At 38.3% G+C, this 18,106-nt stretch overlaps 1 protein-coding gene across 16 annotated transcripts in view; it reads right to left on the reverse strand.

The window, feature by feature from the left end:
- CASK (calcium/calmodulin dependent serine protein kinase) overlaps positions 1-18,106 on the reverse strand; it is a 366,640-nt gene that overhangs the window by 113,514 nt on the left and 235,020 nt on the right. For all 16 annotated transcript variants that reach the window (XM_089324399.1, XM_089324403.1, XM_089324402.1 and 13 more), the window contains exons 6-7: positions 10,391-10,493; positions 4,365-4,540 (exon numbers count right to left, since the gene is read on the reverse strand). In XM_089324399.1, coding sequence (XP_089180525.1) covers positions 4,365-4,540; positions 10,391-10,493 — 279 coding nt within the window. The remainder of the gene's footprint in view (positions 1-4,364; positions 4,541-10,390; positions 10,494-18,106) is intronic.

An 18,106-nucleotide genomic window follows, 5' to 3' on the forward strand; every position in this document is an offset into this window, starting at 1 on the left:
TTTTAAAATGTGTTTTTGGGAATTGTGATTAGCAGCAATTGTGAAGCTATGTGAAGTTATCAATACACCCCAAATGGTTTTAATGGCCAGCGCTGGGCAGGGCAGAAGCCAGGAGCCAGGAGCTTCATCTGAACAAGTAATTTGCATATTGCCTTCAGTGAAGTTACTTTTTGCCTCTCTTATAGGGATAAGACAACCAAGCCATTATGGTAAAGTGACTAAAATCAAACAAAAAGAATTATGAGTTACTCAAAAGGCATAGGACTTGAGGAAAAAGGTTGTGGATCTGTGAGAAAAGTGCAAGAAGTCTCCTGGTAAAAGGGATATGTCTGAGACCAGGTATGAAAAACATTCAGTTTCTAAGTTTGGAGCTGGGAAGGCAAGTAGGGACAGGAAGCAGAGATGGGGTGCGGAATTATTCCCTATTCAGCATCAGGAAGCTGACTGGGTGAGCTTATGTGAGCTACCTAGGGACAGCTCTTAAAATTGGAAGGTGTTGTTTTTCTAACAGACAGAATTCCAAAAGGCAGTCTCTTCTGCATCTCACACCCCATTAATATAAATGCCATGAGACTGTTTAAATATTGGCATCCTATTGAAATTGTGTTCAATTTACCAGTTTCAATGAAAGAGGTGACTGATCAACAGGGCACGGCCATGTTCTGTCTTCCCCATCCTGGAGCTGATGTGCTCTTTAAAGTCTAAATGATTTTTCCTTGGGATAGGGGTTGAGAAACCATCTCAACTGAATAAAAGTTGAGCAGGAAATTCCTTCACTCTTTTTATGAGGGAACCCTTCAGGTTCAGCGGTTAAGATAAGTTTGGGAGATGAGTCTATAGGGGAAGCAAAATAGGGCTATAAAACAATCTCACTTATTTCAATATCAAAGTCATAGGAGCTTAGAATTCTCTGTGTAGATACCAACTGGCTATCTGTCACAATGTAACATAGCTGAAAAAAATGTTTTTGTACTTTGTAAAAACATTAACTTAGGCCAAATGTTAGCATACATTCCAGTGAAATAGTATTCTCTGACATCTACCTTCCCATATCAAGTAAGCTAGCAAATGAGAATCCAAAGTCCAATTAAAATTACTTAAAATCAGCCGCAATCTATAAATTCTGACAATGTAAATGTACTATATTTATTTTATTTTTTTCAGACTTTGAGCAATTTACTTTTCAAATATGACACCTATACCACTTCACAAAATATTTATGAAATGTTATATAAAAACATTGTAAATGAATTAAGGAGAGTATACTCTTTTCTGAGAGACTCTGATAAGTCTTATGGGAATATTCTACTCTGTATAAATGTGTTATGATTAATAGGTTTCATCAAATTTTTCTTGAAAATACCCATCTAGATCAAGGGTTTTGGTTAGGAGTTCTTCTGTGAATAATTCCAGAATAATGAAATGATTGTGAGCTCTGTTTTAAAAGAATCTAGGTGTGGGTATTCAATCTAGTAATTAATATGCTCATATCCCACACTGGAGTACCTGGGTTTGATACATGAGTCTGGCTCCTGACTCCAGCTTCCTGCTATTGCAGACCCTGGGAGCCAGGGTGATGGGTCAAGTAATTGGGTTCCTGCCATCCACATGGGAGACATGGATTGCGTTCCGGACTCCTGTTTCCCACATCAGAGCACCTAGGTTCCGTATCCAGCTTTGGCTCTTGACTCTAGCTAGCTTCCTGCTAATGAAGACCCTGGGAGGCAGCTGGTGATACCTCAAGTAATTGGGTTCCTGCCACCAACGTGGGAGACCTGGACTGAGTTCCTGGCTGCCAGCTTTAGCTTCAGCCAGGGACCATTGGAAGCTTTTGGGGTTTTGGGGGAATGAACCAGTGGATGAGAGCTTTCTCTGTCTTATCTCTTTCTCTCCCTCAAATAAACAGTCCATGTTTCTTACAGAGAAACAAAAATAACAATTCAATGTTTTAAAAATAGACAAAATCAAACACCAGACGCTGTTGGAATGAAGCACATTGCCTTGGAAACCAGGAAGTTAGCAACTGAACAAACACAAAAGAAGAATTCTATTATTAGCAAATGCTTATAACTCAGAAAGGCAGGTGGGAGATTTTATTATATGGTACCTACGTCAGAACTTGCTGTGAGGATTAAATGAGTTAATATAATTAAAGTGTTTAAAGCAGTTCCTGGAACATAAGTAAGTGCTAGATCTGAGTGAGCTATCATTATTGCTACCAGGCTCATTTGCTGATTTCATTACTAATTGTGTTTCTTTTCATATACAAGTATGAAAAAAACTTCAAAAAGTTCATGGAAAATGTGTATTACGAAAAAAAAGATGGATTTAAAAATGTTCTGTACCAAAATAAGCTTATCTTTTAATTCCATTTTCCGGGAACTTTTTGAAGTACCTTGTATCTGATTTCACTTGGCAAAATCCAACCAGAAGGCCATGGTTATGCATTCCTGATAGTCACTCACAATTTCCAGGGATTGATGGGGGATGGCTACCTACAAGTATTTCCTGAGGCATTTAATTACCTTGCAAGTGTTGACTTTATTCCCAGTGGCCAATTCACTCTAAGTGAAGCAGAAGATCCTCTACTTAAAACAACTCTGAAAACAGAGTTTTGGCATATGCTATGTCTTTTCTTATTTTATTTCAGTTTTTGAATTTATTTGAGAGAAAAAGAGGGAGAGAGGAAGGAAGGGAGAAAGAGGGGGAGGGTGAGAGAGAGAGATCTCATCTACTGGTTCACTACCCAAATGCCCACAACTTTGGGAGGTGGGACCTGGGAACTCAACCCAGGTCTCATGTGGGCAGCAGCGACCCAACTACCTGGGCCAGTAATGCTGACTCCCAGGGTCCACATTAGCAGGAAGCTGAAAACAGGAGTTGGAGCCGGGTATTGAACTTAAGTACTCTTGGTGTGGGACACGGGTGTCATAAACAACGGCTTAACTGCTAGACCAAACACCCACCACTGGCATATACTGTAAATTGAATAAAATAACAGACAAATTTATATGCACTTAAAAGCTGATGGTGTGCAAGGCAAACAAAGGAACAAAAGTATATATCATTTTCATCTCCACAAGCTTCAGTTATGGCTTAAGAGGAAAAGGCTGCAACTCTGAAACTACTTTACCTTTCTTTTTTTTTTTTCAAGTCCCTTATAAGATTCTAATATGGAAAAGAAAACTTTAGGGGCCTCCTAGTTTTGGGGTCTTAGTGTTAGACAAACGTGTTTGGTTTTGTGTTGTCAGGCATGGCTAAAAATGAAACAGTGATTCTGCTGAATAGAAAGTACACGTTTCAGTAATAGTGGGAGTGCAAAGAATTCCCCAACATAGACTGCCTCTCTCTGATATGTAGCACACATGTGCCCCTCCATGCTTCCCATGTCTCACTGTGTGTATTGGCACAGGGCAAAACTTCCAAGAGCTGGGGCAGTGAAATCAACTTTTGGCTTATCTGTTTCCAAGAAATAAGGTCCTTCTGAAACAACCATTCACAATGGCAGTAGTTGACTTAAAATTTTTTAAATAAAAATAATTTATTAATCACAAGTCTGTGACAATACATGAGATTTCTAACCCACAGCAGCCAAAGAACATGAATGCTTGTCATATCCAAAGGGTTCTAAATTGTATTATGAAATGCAGTTTAATACCGACATTTCAGTTTATCCTGAAATGTAAATGAAAAGGTTTTTGGCTGTGCTGGCATTCATTTTTTTTAAAAAAGTATTTATTTATTTATTTATTTATTTATGTACTGGAAAGGCAGAGTGACACAGAGAAAATGATCTTCCATGCACTGGTCACTCCTCAGGTATAGGCCAGAGGGAAGAAGCTAGGAGCCAAGAATTCCATCTTGGTCTCCCACATGGGTGGCAGGGGCCCAAGTACTTGGGCCATTATCTGCTGCCTTCCAGGTACATTAGCAGGAAGCTGGATCGGAAGTAGAGTAGCTAGGACTTGAACTAGGCATGCCAATATGGAATGCTGCTGTCGCAAGCAGTGGCTTCACTTGCTATACCACAACACTGGCCCTCGGTATACATTTACATTTAAGATAAAGAATGACAAAAGTCACTTGGGGGATATTTCCATTTTAACTCTACAAATTAAGCAAAGAGCTTTAAAATTACACACAGAAGGGTCACAGACATGTTCTCCTGGATGATCGTTAACTCATAGTAATTCAGAGATTTACCTGAGACCTGCATTGCTTAACAAGGCTACCAGATCAGTGATGTGAGTAAGGATCCTTTCTCTGACTGGCTAAGTAGGGGCTGTTCATCAGTGAGTAAAGACAGTAACTTCAAAAACTATTTTTCAGGACAATGGAAAAAGGAGACATTCAGAACACATTACCTTGTATTTTCCTTTGATGATGCCTTCAAACAATCTTTCCTTGGTTCCGTAGAAAGGCAAACAACCACTGAGCAGGATAAAGAGGATCACGCCACACCCCCAGACATCTACAGGCTTTCCATAAGGCTCTCTTTTGACCACTTCGGGGGCCATAAAATGAGGTGTTCCGACACGTCCTGTGTTTAAGACAACAAAACGTTAAGGAAAAATGTTTACCTAAATTAGGGTTTCATCTTGAACGCTGGAAACAACAGAATAATCACAAACAGAATGAAAAGTTTCCCAATATACATATTCTCTCATATCACCCCTCCCCATCGAATGAAGAAAACAGAAGGAATAATAATACTAAGTATCTAATCAGCTCTTGAAAAACATTGAGCCCAAGACAGGACACTGGTACTCCCTACTGAATTCTGTATGCTACATAGCATTACTTGCGTACTTCTTGCTTTGTATAGAAGGTTCAATTTTCTCATTTGGAGCAGAGGCAGGTGGAAGGGGCAGCAGGCAGACTGCTGCTCACGAAGGAGTTGAGAGGCCCACCCTGGGCAGAGGCCAAGGCAAAGAGGGGAGGAGGCAGAAATGAGGAAAAAAAATCTGTACAAAAGATTACTTGAATGCCAAATGGAAATTCCCCAGTGAAACCTAATGCTGAGAACTTTTACCTGGAATAGGAATTTGAACTTGAAATCCTTCTTAGCTGATTTTATGAGCTGACTATAGCCATGTAGCCATAAACAATGGTTAATAATATATAGTTATAATAAGAATTTTTACCTTCCTCCCAATGATGACATTTGAAGATAATGGAACAAATATATCACATAAACCAAAGCAAAATCATGAAGCCCACCCTTATTCAATCCTCTCTGACCTTCATCTTCTCCCCCCGACCCCCTTCCTTTCTGGAGGGAATCTGTTATTAGTTGCTTGGGTACCAGTAACCATCTTTAACTCAGGGGCACAGAAGGAGTCTTTTCGTCTACTGTGACACTAAGGACCTGTACCCCATAGGGAAATTATGCAACAGGCCACTGCCTTGGCAGCTCTTCTAGGTGCACGCAAGCCCACTCTGTTCCTCCTCGGTCCTGTTTCCATTGTGCCAAGTCCAAGATAATTTTTACTTTGAAGATTGCCCAATACTTTATCTAGAGTTCAAAACTGTGGTTTGGCGTTTAAAAAGATCTGAGACCTCCTGGTTCCGCTAGAGACAACCTATCACCACGTCCTGTTACTGGTTATGCAATTCAGCAATGGAGGAGGAACCAGCAGCTCTTAGCTTCTGAATCAGGGTTAGACTTCTACAGCAGGTCATTAGTTTACCTTCTTCCTCCACCATCATAGAAGAGATTAAGTTCAAGGTTCTGACAGTGAAAGTATTTTCATTTAAAATGTACAAAAAGATCAATGAAAACTGTACTAGTTAGAAGCCTATACATTTTGTTAATTTCTGTATTGGTCCATTTTACTTCCTCAAATAACACAGAAAAGCTGAAGTGCTGGGAGCTAAGCCTCCTACTTCATTAGCAGCCTGACAAGGGAGGGCCACTGGAGAATGAGCCTTGTTCCAACCAACGGGAGCTGGTAGAAGTCGGGAAAAGCAGAGCAAGAGTTCAGGAACTGAGAGCAGGGCACCAGTCAGTTGCCTGCTAACGTTTGGATGATGCTTTGAAACTCAACTTGACTCCTACCACTTCCCCCACAAGAAAGGACCATATGACTCAAAATGGGGGCGTTCCTCTGGGAATAGTCACAGTCACCGTGTGGCCAGTCCTGGCCATCCTGATGAGGTTCTCTCCATTTATCTGGCTTGAAGACTAACCAATTCTACAGAATTAGTGTTCATTTTTGGGGAAAAGGCACATCTCTGGGTAAAAGAATTTGCTCCTAGGTGGCAGGAGGAAAGACCATAGTAGAAGGAATACACAGGAAGGGTCTTTTCATTTTCCATACATTGGTAGAATGTGAAAAGGACTAGAGTTAATCTTAACTCTACACCAATTTCCCCAAATTCTGTGTTTTTACTATAACTATTTTTTCTTCTTTGTGACCACTTGACTTTTATGACTTTGACAACAAAATTCTAAGAACAGGAAACCAGTTACCAAACCAGATTAAATGTCACTGCTTTTAAGATAATTTCAGATATATATTTAAATATTTCCATGTCATATTTTGATAATATAATAAAAATCTTCCTAGAAACTTAGGGAGGGAATTGTTCTGAATAGCTACATTTTTAGTAATTCAAGATTTGAATCTATATGCACTTAATAATCTTATTTAATAATTTTATACGGCAATCTTTCTGCAATGCCTTGACTTCTGTTACACAGGATGCTGTATGTAATTTAATTTTCCTGATGACTCAGAGTTGTCATTGTGGATCTCAATTAAAGAGCTGTGCTATAGAACACAAAGCACCCTCAGGAACTTCAGAAGGCTTGATTTTGGCTAAAAGGCTGTGTTTCCAAGTTTTGATGTCTGCTCAATTTGTTTTTCCTGACAAGCTTTCATTTTTTATCTTTCACTAAGCTTACTCCAGTCCTGGCTTCACCTAACTTATTGTTTATAATCCTCTATTAACTGGAAACTAACTAGCAACCATAGGTATTCATTTAATAGTAATTTTCTAAGTGCTTACAAGGCCCTAGATACTGTAGTGGGTACTGGGAGACACGGAGGGATAATCTGCGGTCTCCTTTGCCTTCAGTCTTTAATATGATTAAAAGTTCCTGCATCAAATGCTACATGGGATTATGTAGCCCAAACTGTTATGGTGCAGATCAACCTGACTTTTAAGACGAGACTATTGTTGGCTTACACTTCAAGAAGTGTAGGTTTTAACCAGATAAATGACAAAAGGCATTCGAATCAGAGGGAACATCAGGGGCAAGGTATGAAGGAACATGAACCTACACAACTTTATGAAAAGTAGTAGTAGGTCAGCCTCAGAGAGCGTCTTTAGATACCCAATTGAAAGGGCCATGAATAGGTTTTAAGTGTAAGAATGTCTCTGCTGCTATTTTTAATTATTTTCTAGGTTCCTAGCTTTATTTTGGATAAGAGTTACCCAAACAGTCAAGCTTCAGGTAGGGGAAACAAATATATTTAAATGGCTTTTACTATATGGAGATAATTTCTTTCTATTTGGAGGACTGAGTGATCAAAGCTTCCCAGTGACAGAAAAATGGCTTTCTGTCTTGAAGTTGATAAATATTAGCAAAATTTCAAAAGCATATTATATAACAGAAGAGATTTTTCTAACAGAAATCTTTTATTCCTTATCTACTCGTATTTTTAAAAACATTGTAACATTTAGTTATTTCAAGAATATAACTAAAAGTATGTTAAGAAATGATACTATTTTGATCATCAGAAAGTATTTTAATTCTAGAAGCCTGGAGAAAAATAAATTTCTAATAACTGAGATACTGGGGATTAAAAAATAGCTAAAATATACAATTTAGGGGGAGAGTTCATGGACATCAGGAAAATAGATTAACATGAAGAAAATGTCCTGGTAAATCTCATGAATCTATTTTTCCTTCTTAAATCAAGATGCCAAATCTAATAGGAAGTCTATGACATTTTAAATACTAATAGGATACAGATACAGAGCAACACAAACAAAATTATTCTGCATGGCCAGCATAAGCCATAAGAAGAATTCAATCCATTCCACTCTACTCCACTCCATTTCATTCCACCTCACCAAATTAACGTTGAAAATGAATCCGTCACAAATTAATCATCATCACTGGGTAGTCTGAAGACAAGGAGTGACCTGTACTAATACTGGAGCTGAAATAATCAGTTTAACAGCAACATTTGCTTTAAAAAACTGGATTTTTAGTTGATTGTAAGATGAATATGAGCCAATAGTATCATAAAGTTGTCCAAAGAGGTCAGGCAATCTGGGGAGCCTGGTAGGAATGTAAGACCCAGATTATAGAGAAGTAATAGCTCCACGCTATTGTGCACCAGACTAATTGCACCTGCAGTTATGGTGTTGCATCTAGTCCTGTACTTAGTGGAATAGTGAAGGGACTCTGAAGCAGTTTATATGAGGAACAGCTACATTAATCTAGGGAAGTTAACTTGGATAAGACATAGGGGGACATGGTTGCTGTATTCAAACATTTGAATGGCTGACATCTGGGAGGATGAAAATTGTTCACAATGGCTTCAAAAGTCAGAATTTGGACTACTGTGTAGAACTTATAGAAAGATATATTTTTGTTCAATGCAAGGACAGACTTTTCAATTCTTAAGGAATTTTCAAAAAATTAAATGAACTGTCCTGCTACATAGTGAATTCTTTGCCAGCTAAGGAATTAAACCAGAGCTCAACCTTTTGTTGGGAATATTATGCGAGAATTCAATTATTAGTTCAAGACTGGAGAAGTTATGGCACTTTGGAATCCTGAGATTCACTGAGTCCATGATTAACGTACGCTTCGCTACCTGACTGATCCTTTGGTCAGTCTTTCAATTATGAAACGAAATTTTGAATTAGGGAGAAAAAAAATCAGCATTCTTTGAAATTATATTCAACCTGCAGTACTGTATATTATTGGAAATGACTAGCTGGAAAAGAACATGAAACTAGGAGACAATTTAAATAGGATTCAAGTTTAGAGAGTAATATGGTGAATAAATGATATGACAAATACAAATGTGAGCTCTGGGCCCACATTTCAGAAGATGTCCTATACTATTGCTGCTTGATGTTTTAGCTACAATGAATTAGGGTGAATGAATTATCCTGTGTAACAGGTTATGATTTTGGTATTTGTCATCTATCAGTTATTGAATTTAGCATAAGCATTCTTGAAACAAGCAGGTTTTATAAGGTTCCGTTGATATTTTTCATGTATTTTCTTTTTGTGAAGGCTGGCGGTACATGGAGATGCAAAAGAGAAAGGATTGACTAGAAGACTGATTGTATGAAGAGTGGAGAGCTAAGAAATTTGCAAAACTAAGGAACAGAATCAAACACTGGGCAGCATTCTGAGCCAGAGTCTACTGGAAGGAATAAATTACAAACAAAATATTTGAATCTGTCATTAGCATCCACCTCTGTTCACTGGTGAAGAAAGTTCCTAAGTTTTCTTCTGGAATGGGGATTTTCAAATTATGTTTTCCTTGGCTAGTAATAAAAGCCATCCACATTCACATGTGCTTGCTCTTTGCAAATACACAAATTGATGGCTTTAGCAGAATTCTTTGATAGGGGAAAAAAGGAAAACGGTATCTAATTAAAAATTAGCCACAGACGTAAACTTGATGAAAGTGCTTTAGATTTGACTTCGTTCAGCCAGTTCAAATGTAGAAGCCTCTACGCCCTCAAACAACACGCTGAAACACAGTTTCAATCTCTTTATGCAGGGCCTCTTCTCTGTTAAGTGCTGGGGATACAAAGAGTAAAACGGCAGTCTGTTCTTAAAGGACTACAATTCTCACTATGACTACAGAGTTATTAAATTCATAACTATCTGATGTGGTAACTAATAGAGTACCAAAAATGTAATGTATAGGAGTGAATTGAGAGATTCACTGATTATTCGATGATTATTTTCAGCCCTTGTCTCTACTGTTGAGGAACAGTGGTGTTTTTTTTTTTTGTTGTTGTTCTTACTATTTGTTGAACTCTTTACTTAGTGTAGGGTTAATTTTATGAGTATAAAGTAAACTGAAAGTAGATCATTGTAAAAATTAAGAGAGGGAATAGGAGAGGAAGGCGGAAGAAGGATGGGAGCGTGGGCAGGAGGGAGGGAAGAGTGGGAAGTAGCACTATGTTCTTAAACCTGTATATATGAATTACTGGAAATCTGGTTACTGTAAATTAAAAAAAATCTAAAAAAAAAAACCCCACAAAACCAAAACTATATGATGGTGCTTCTTTGGGAGTAGGGTGGGGGTACAAAATACAGAGATTGGGCCAATATTTACTTTGAAAGTTTTACAGCAGCCTGCAAGTGACCAGGTTGTAAAGGAATATTTTTAAAAAGTGGTCTTACCTCCAGCTACAAGTCCAGACTCTCCTAGTTGAATAGCTACCCCAAAGCCCCCGAGTTTGACAGGTGCTGAGTTTTCCTTTGAGGCGAGAAGAACACAGTGGGGCTGAAAAGAAGAACAGACGAACAAAGACAAATCCAAAGATAAGGGCTGAATAATATGACAACATAGAAACACTTTTTAAAACTTCTGAATCATTTTAGATGCTTGAATAATTTGTCCTATTTCCAGTTTTGGATTATTCCCCTAAAGACTTACCTGTTCTATTCAATACTTTTCAGGAATTATTTGCTTCCAAGATTAGAGTATCATGCTAATAATTACTCAGCATGGATATTCAAGAAACACAGACATATTTTCTGCTCTTTTTAAAAAATATCTTTTTTAGTTATTTATTTGAAAGGTGGAGACAGACAGAGAAGTAGATAGACAGATCAATTACCTACATGCTGGCTCACTTTCCAATATCTACAATACCTACAGTTGGGTCTGAGCAAAGCCAAGAGCTGAGAACTCAATTCAGGTTTCCCCCATAGGTGGCAGGGACCCAACTACTTGAGCCATTCAACCCCTACTGTCTCCCAGGATGAACATTAGGAGGAAGCAGAGCTGGGACTTGAACCAGTCATAGTTAAGTGACTGCCCCCATAGTTAAGTGACTGCCCCCATTTTCTGCCTTTAGATGCAACATTTTCTTCCTTTGACTAACAGTCTAGATTTGTTTAAGGAAACATAGATTTTACACTTCCCACCAAAATGTTTCTTGAAATCTATGTCTTTATGCTCAAACCACTATAACTTGGCCTGTAGGGAATGCTGAAGGCACTTTATTTTGTCCACCCTCCCCATCCCCTTCCTGTCTTTATTCATTCCACCACACATAAGTCAGAGGAATACCAAAAGGATGGGTCAGACTTCATGACTCCTAAGAAAATTTTTAAAAATGTTTATTTATTTTCATCTATGAGAGGGAAGGAGGGAGGGAGGGGTGAGGAGGGAGGGGGAGGGGGAGGGGAAAGGGGAGGGGGAGAGAGAGAGGAATGAGAATGAATTAGCTTCCATCTGCTGTTTCATTTCCCAAATGCCTTCAACAGGCAGGGCTGAGCCAGGCTGAGGCCAGGAACCATTCAAGTCTCCGAGGTGGGTGGTAGGGGCCCAAGCAGTTAATCCATTATCTGTTGCCTCTGAGGCAGTGAAATTGACATTTTGAGTTTTGATGACTGTTTACAGCCCTTGTCTTTCCTGTTGAGGAACAGTGTTCTTTTCCTTCATACTATTTGTTGAATCCTTAGTGTAGGGTTAATCTTATGAGTATAATGTAAACTGATAACAGATACTTGTAAAAATTAAGAGTGAGAATAGGAGAGGGAGGAGGAAGAAGTGTTGGAGCATGGGCGGGAAATATTATGTTCCTAAATCTGTATATATGAAATATATGAAACGTGTACACTTAAATGAAATTTTTTAAAAATGGCAGAAAAAACAACAAAAAAACAAATTTATGCAGTTGTCATCAGAGTGTGGAGTCAGTCATTCTGAAAAAAATCGTCATGTGAGACACGTCATAAAATTGGAACTTAAGATAGAAAATAAAGAAACCCACAAATACAAATTAATAGAACGTAAAGTCAGGTAGTGTTAAGTGTTATGACATAACATGGTGGTAAGAAGGTGATGTTGCAGGGCTGGAGCTAGGGCATTGCAACTTAGTTGGTGGGGGAGGTTAGAGACCTCGGTAATGGGGAAATGCATAAACAGAGACCAGAATGGAGTGAAAGAGCAGGCCGTGCGGAGGTAAAATCCCAGCTGGGGAGGACAGTGATGCAGAGACCAGAAGCTTGGGGAGGGCTGGTACGTCTGCAGAGTAGGAAGGAAGTCAGTGTGTCTGAGTCTGAGTCTGAGTCTGAGCAGGGGACAGGGTAGTGGGAAACATGACAGGAGAGCTGACCAAAGGCTCTATGCCATGGTCAAAACTGCATCTTACGCTGTGCGAGGTGAGAAACTACTAGAAAGTTTTGAGCAAGGGAGCACTGTAATCAACATTCAGTTTTGAAAGGATCAGTCTGGCTCCTTTGTGGAGAAGAGATTGTGGGAGCAAAGAGTGCAAAGCAAGGAGACCAGCTAGGAGGCTGCTTGAGAAGATGGTGACTTGGACTAGAGGTATAGAAGCAAAGGTGACAAGACCCGGTCAAATTCAGTTGTTTTTTTTTTTTTTTTAATTTGACAGGTAGAGATATAGATAATGAAAGAGAGAGAGAGAGAGAAAGGTCTTCCATCCGCTGGTTCACCCCGCAAATGGCTGCTGCGGCCGGCGCGCTGCGCCGATCCGAAGCCAAGAGCTGGGTGCTTCCTCCTGGTCTCCCATGTGGGTGCAGGGCCCAAGCACTTGGGCCATCCTCCACTGCCCTCCCGGGCCACAGCAGAGAGCTGGCCTGGAAGAGGGGCAACCGGAACAGAATCCGGCGCCCATATGGGATGCCGGCGCCGTAGGCAGAGGATTAACCAAGTGAGCCACAGCGCCAGCCCCCAGCTTATGTTCTAAATATGGGTGTGGGAGAAGGACAGCAGGTTTCTGTTCTAAGCAATTGAGTGAAAAAGAAGATACTATTTCACGAAATGGGGAATACTGGGGAAGGAGTTTTTAAAGGGGGATCAAGAATTTGATTTCATACTTACTGAATGTGAGATATTACAAGATGGGTGGAAGAGATGCTGGGATTAGATATATAAATCCAGGAATCAACAGCATATAGATGGCATTTGTAGCTAAGGTAATGAATGAAATTGTTTAGGGAATGATTAGTGATAGTGAAGAGGTCGGAGGACTGAGCCCTGGTGTATACCAATATTTGAGTTCAAATGATGAGAACGATCTAGCAAAGGAAATAGAATGCCTAGACACTGGAGTAGGAGGAAAACCAGAATTTGATGCCCTGAAGTCAAGTGAAGAAATGTTCTATCAAGAAGGAACAATTAATAGTGTAAGGTCACTAAGGGTGAGAACTGAGACTTTATCATTAGGTTTGACAACTTGGCGGTAAGAGTGGTTTTGGTGGCACGATGGAGATAATAATCTCCATTGGACCAGGTTCAGGAGAAAATGGTAAGAAATGATATGGAGATAATCAACATAGATACATTTCAGAATTTTGTACTAGGAATAGAGAAATGAAATGTAGGTAGAAGAGAATGTGAAACTTAGGAAGTTTCTTTTAAAACTTTTTAACATTTACAAGTAGAGAAAAAAGATTAATAAACCTCCATATACCTATTACCCAGCTTTAACAATTTATAGACATTCTGCCATTCTTGTGTTACCTATCCCCAATCATTTATCATTTTTCTTCACGGAAGTATTTTAAAACAAATCATATTATTTTACCTGTTAATAGTTTAGTATTTCTAACAGAGGACTTAGCAATAACTATAATATCATTATCACACCAATGAAATGAGCAACAATTCTTTTTAAAATTTTTTTACTCAGAAAACTTTTATTTGAGCTATATAAACTTCATGCATTTCATAGATACAACTTTAGAAACATAGTGATTCTTCCCATCTCATACTGAATTTTCCTGGACTGTCTAAAAAATGCTTTTTAGAGTTGCTTAGTGCAAAATGGAATGCAAGATTACATTTAATGGTTAAATTTCTTAAGTATCACTTATTCTCTAAAAGATCCCATACTTGTGTGGTTTTTCAGTGTTCATCCTGTTGCTTTGTTGAGACTAGATAATTTCCCCTGTGGAATCCCTCCCAATCATAACTTGGCTAACAATACTCATGTGGTATCATTTAATATGTTCTTTATCCTCCTGTATTTTACAAATGAATCTTGTAGTATTTAAATTCAGATTCGATTTTAGTTTTATGCAGTAATACTTCATGAGTGGTGTATCTATTGTACCACGCATGTCTTGTCCTACTTTGAGTGACAGGATTGAGGTTCAGGTATTGTCTGACTGACCCATCATTAAAAGATTCACCATCAACTTTTCACTAGGCAGCCATTGATGCCTAGATCCATAATTTGGAGCTCCAAAATAAAGGTTTTCCTCAACATTTGAATACAAAAAATACCTAACATACAGAACATTAAAAGAATTGTATAGTAAGTAGCCATATATTCACCAAGTAGATGCTACAATTAACACTGGGTGCCTTTGTTTTAACAAATAATTATTCATCCCTTTATCCAATCATCAATGCATTTCACTTTTTAGTACACTTCAGCACACATATTGTTAGAATTTAATATTAGTTAAAATTATGTTTAAGGTAAAATTTGCATACCATGAGGTACACAAATCCTAGAGTACCCTACGAAGATTTTGATGAATTGCATACTCTTGTGTAACACAAAGCTCTCTCAAGATATTCCCATTAGCATCTCAGAAACCTGCCTCATTCCCTTCCCATTCAATCTCTGCTGCCATTTCCCCAGTGTTAACCACGATTTTGACATTTTTTCACCACAAGTTTTGTTCTGCTTATAATAGAATTTCAAACACAGGAAATCACACAATAGACTTTGTTACATCAGGCTTCTTTCACTAGCATGTATGAGTTTCTTCCATCATGTTGTGATCAATAGTTTCTTTTTATTGCTAAGTATTCCTCTGTATGAACATAGCAGGGTGTCCTTTCTCCTGTTGGTTAACATTTTGACTCTTTCTTGTTTTGGATATTATAAATAAAAGTGCTATGAAATATTTCTAGAATATCGAGCTGGTTTCCAGGCAACCTTCAAAGGTGACAAATACTATTTTTTATTATTATGAACTTAAGAGATTTTTGCATATTTGATGTGCTTTGATCAACTGTTGCATTTTTCATTTTGTTATCCTATTTCTGGCCAGTGGGAGCCCTTCAAGTCATCTTGTATGTTCCTTTATAAGACTCTAAAATTATGATAACTTCCTTGGGTACAGACACAAAATGATGTCCCAGGCTCATCCTGTTCATTTCTTGTCCCAGATCTGGAACTAGCCATTTCTTCAAACAGGTCTGATTCTTTCTAGTACAAAAAGTTATTTAAATCTACAAAGGGGCTACTTGTCATATTATTACCACTGGGTTATTATTGCTTTAACTTTTCAGTGGACAGAGCTAAAAAATGTAATTTTTAGAAGTAAACAATTAACAAATTCATACTGATGTTTTTTCCTACTAAATTATGGTGTCTTACTTTAGTTCTTTGATTTGGCAAGTAATCGTGGTACCTAATGATATTACACAATTATTCATTTGCTTTATCCTTCAGAATGTGTGTGTGTGTAAGTTTTAAAATAACACATTTGCATTACCAGTAACATGATTACTGTGTGCTGTTTAAGATTTCTTTATAGTTCTTTTTATCCTTAAGATAAATCTCAGTATGCTTGCCAAGTTAAAAAAATTATTTTACTGATAGTAAAGAATCCATGAGTCTGTGATGATACATATAAATAAGCAAAAAAAAAAAAAAAAAAAAAAAACCAGGAAAGGCTTTTAAGTAGAAAACCAATTAAATGTAGAATAAATATGGGAATAAAAAAAAATCACCGGGGCTGGCACTGTGGTGCGGCGGGTTAAAGCCCCAGTCTGCTGTGCTAGTATCCCATATGGCCGCGGGTTTGAGTCCCAGGTGCTCCACTTCCAATCCAGCTCCCCGCTGATTCACCTGGGAAAGCAGTGGAAGATGGCCCAAGTGCTTGGGCCCCTGTACCCACGTGGGAGACCCGGAAGAAGCTCCTGGTTCCTGGCTCAACTCCTGCTAATGTGGCCATTTGGGAAATCAACCAGCAGAAGACCTCTCTCTCTGTCTTTCAAATAAACAAAATAAAATCTTTTAAAAAAGAGAAAATCACCACTTCACAGTTTCCACCATTACAATTGATTCAGATAAGCGTCATCAATGATGCTAACCAGTACGTGAAAGTTTTTAGAGGGATAAACAGGATATTCATGTAATCTTCAAGTATCTCCCCACAGGAGACTTACTAATTACAAAGGAGTAAGCAATTTTCCAGGGAGGAAACCTGGCAGAAACCAGCGACTTTAGCACTGCTAGCAATGGGACCAACTGATACACAGCACACACTTCCTGATACGATGCACTGAAAGAAGTTAGTGACATTGCTGTGGAATTCTGCAGAAGTCCTAACTGGATCCAATTATGAAGAAATACAGGACAAACCCCAAACTGAAGGGCATTCTAGAAAGTAATTGGCCTAGTCTTCAAACTCAGCTTCAGATGGAAGGGATTAAAGGAGACTAAAGAAATGTAACCACTAAATGCAATAGGTGATCTTGTTTTCATTTTTGCTGTAAGCGGTATTATTTGGAGAACTGATAAGGTGGAACATGGTCTGTAGGTTATGTAAGAGTATTCTTTCAATATAAATTCCCTGATTTTGATCATTGTATGGTGGTTACATAAAATAATTTATTTTTGGGAAATATAGAGATAAATCGATATAGATAAAAGACTGAGAAGGTAGAAAAATGTTAACCTCTGGGGATTTGAGTGAAAGGTATCTGGAATTCTTTGTACTATGACCGTAATATTTTATGTATCTAAAATTATGTAAAAAAAGCCCCACCCTATTTTAAAGTCACCTAAAATAATTCTCCTTGTAGTTATGCTTTCGATTTGTCATATAGTGAGGGTTTTTTTTTTTTAATTTAAGAGAGAAAGAGAGAGAGAAAGAGTGCTCCCATCAGTTGACTCATTCCCAAATGCCTACAACAAACCAGAGGGGGCTGAAGAATATCAAGCCCAGTTTCCCAGGTGGGTGGCAGGGACTCAATTACTTGAACCATCACCACTGCCTACCAGATGTGCATTAGCAGGAAGCTGGATCAGGAGCCAGAGCAGCCAACTGAACCCAGGCATTTGATGTGGAACATAAATGTCTTAACTGGCATTTTAACTGCTAGGCCAAACATCTGCTTCAGTTTGTTTTATTTAGACTTTGACTTAATTTGGTGCTTTAATTAAATAAAAAGTATGTAAGTTTAAAGTCAAAAGCTGCAAAACAAATATCATTTAGAGAGACCTGGCTTTTATTTTCCTTCCCAATCCCCCCACTGATAAGGTTTTATTAATTTTTGGTTTATTTTTCTTTTCTTTTTTTTTAAAAGACACTGTGGAAAAAAAAATGACCTAAATGAAAGATCTCTGTGAGTGAGATCCCAGTGGAAAGAATGGGCCATCAAAGAAGGAGGTACCTTTCTCTGAAGGGAAGAGAGAACTTCTACTTTGACTATGACCTTGTCTAAATAAGATCGGAGTTGGCAAACTCAAAAGGCTTTCATAGCCTTGGCAGCTCATGACAAGAGCCTAGGGTGATTACTGACACCATAAACAAGAGTGTCAATTGTTAAGTCAACAACAGGAGTCACTGTGCACTTACTCCCCATGTAGGATCTCTGTCCTTAATGTGTTGTACTATGTGAATTAACGGTATAACTAGTACTCAAACAGTACTTTACACTTTGTGTTTCTGTGTGGGTGCACTCTGTTGAAATCTTTACTTAGTATATACTAAATAGATCTCTGTATATAAAGATAACTGAAAATGAATCTTGATGTGAATGGAATGGGAGAGGGAGCAGGAGATGGGAGGGATGCGGGTGGGAGGGAAGTTATGGGGGGGGAAAGCCACTGTAATCCAAAAGCTGTACTTTGGAAATTTATATTTATTAAATAAATGCTAAAAAAAAGATTTATT

The sequence above is a fragment of the Oryctolagus cuniculus genome, chromosome X (assembly GCF_051225735.1).
Source record: "Oryctolagus cuniculus isolate XC-2025 breed Fujian yellow rabbit chromosome X, ASM5122573v1, whole genome shotgun sequence".
Taxonomy (NCBI): Eukaryota; Metazoa; Chordata; class Mammalia; order Lagomorpha; family Leporidae; genus Oryctolagus; species Oryctolagus cuniculus.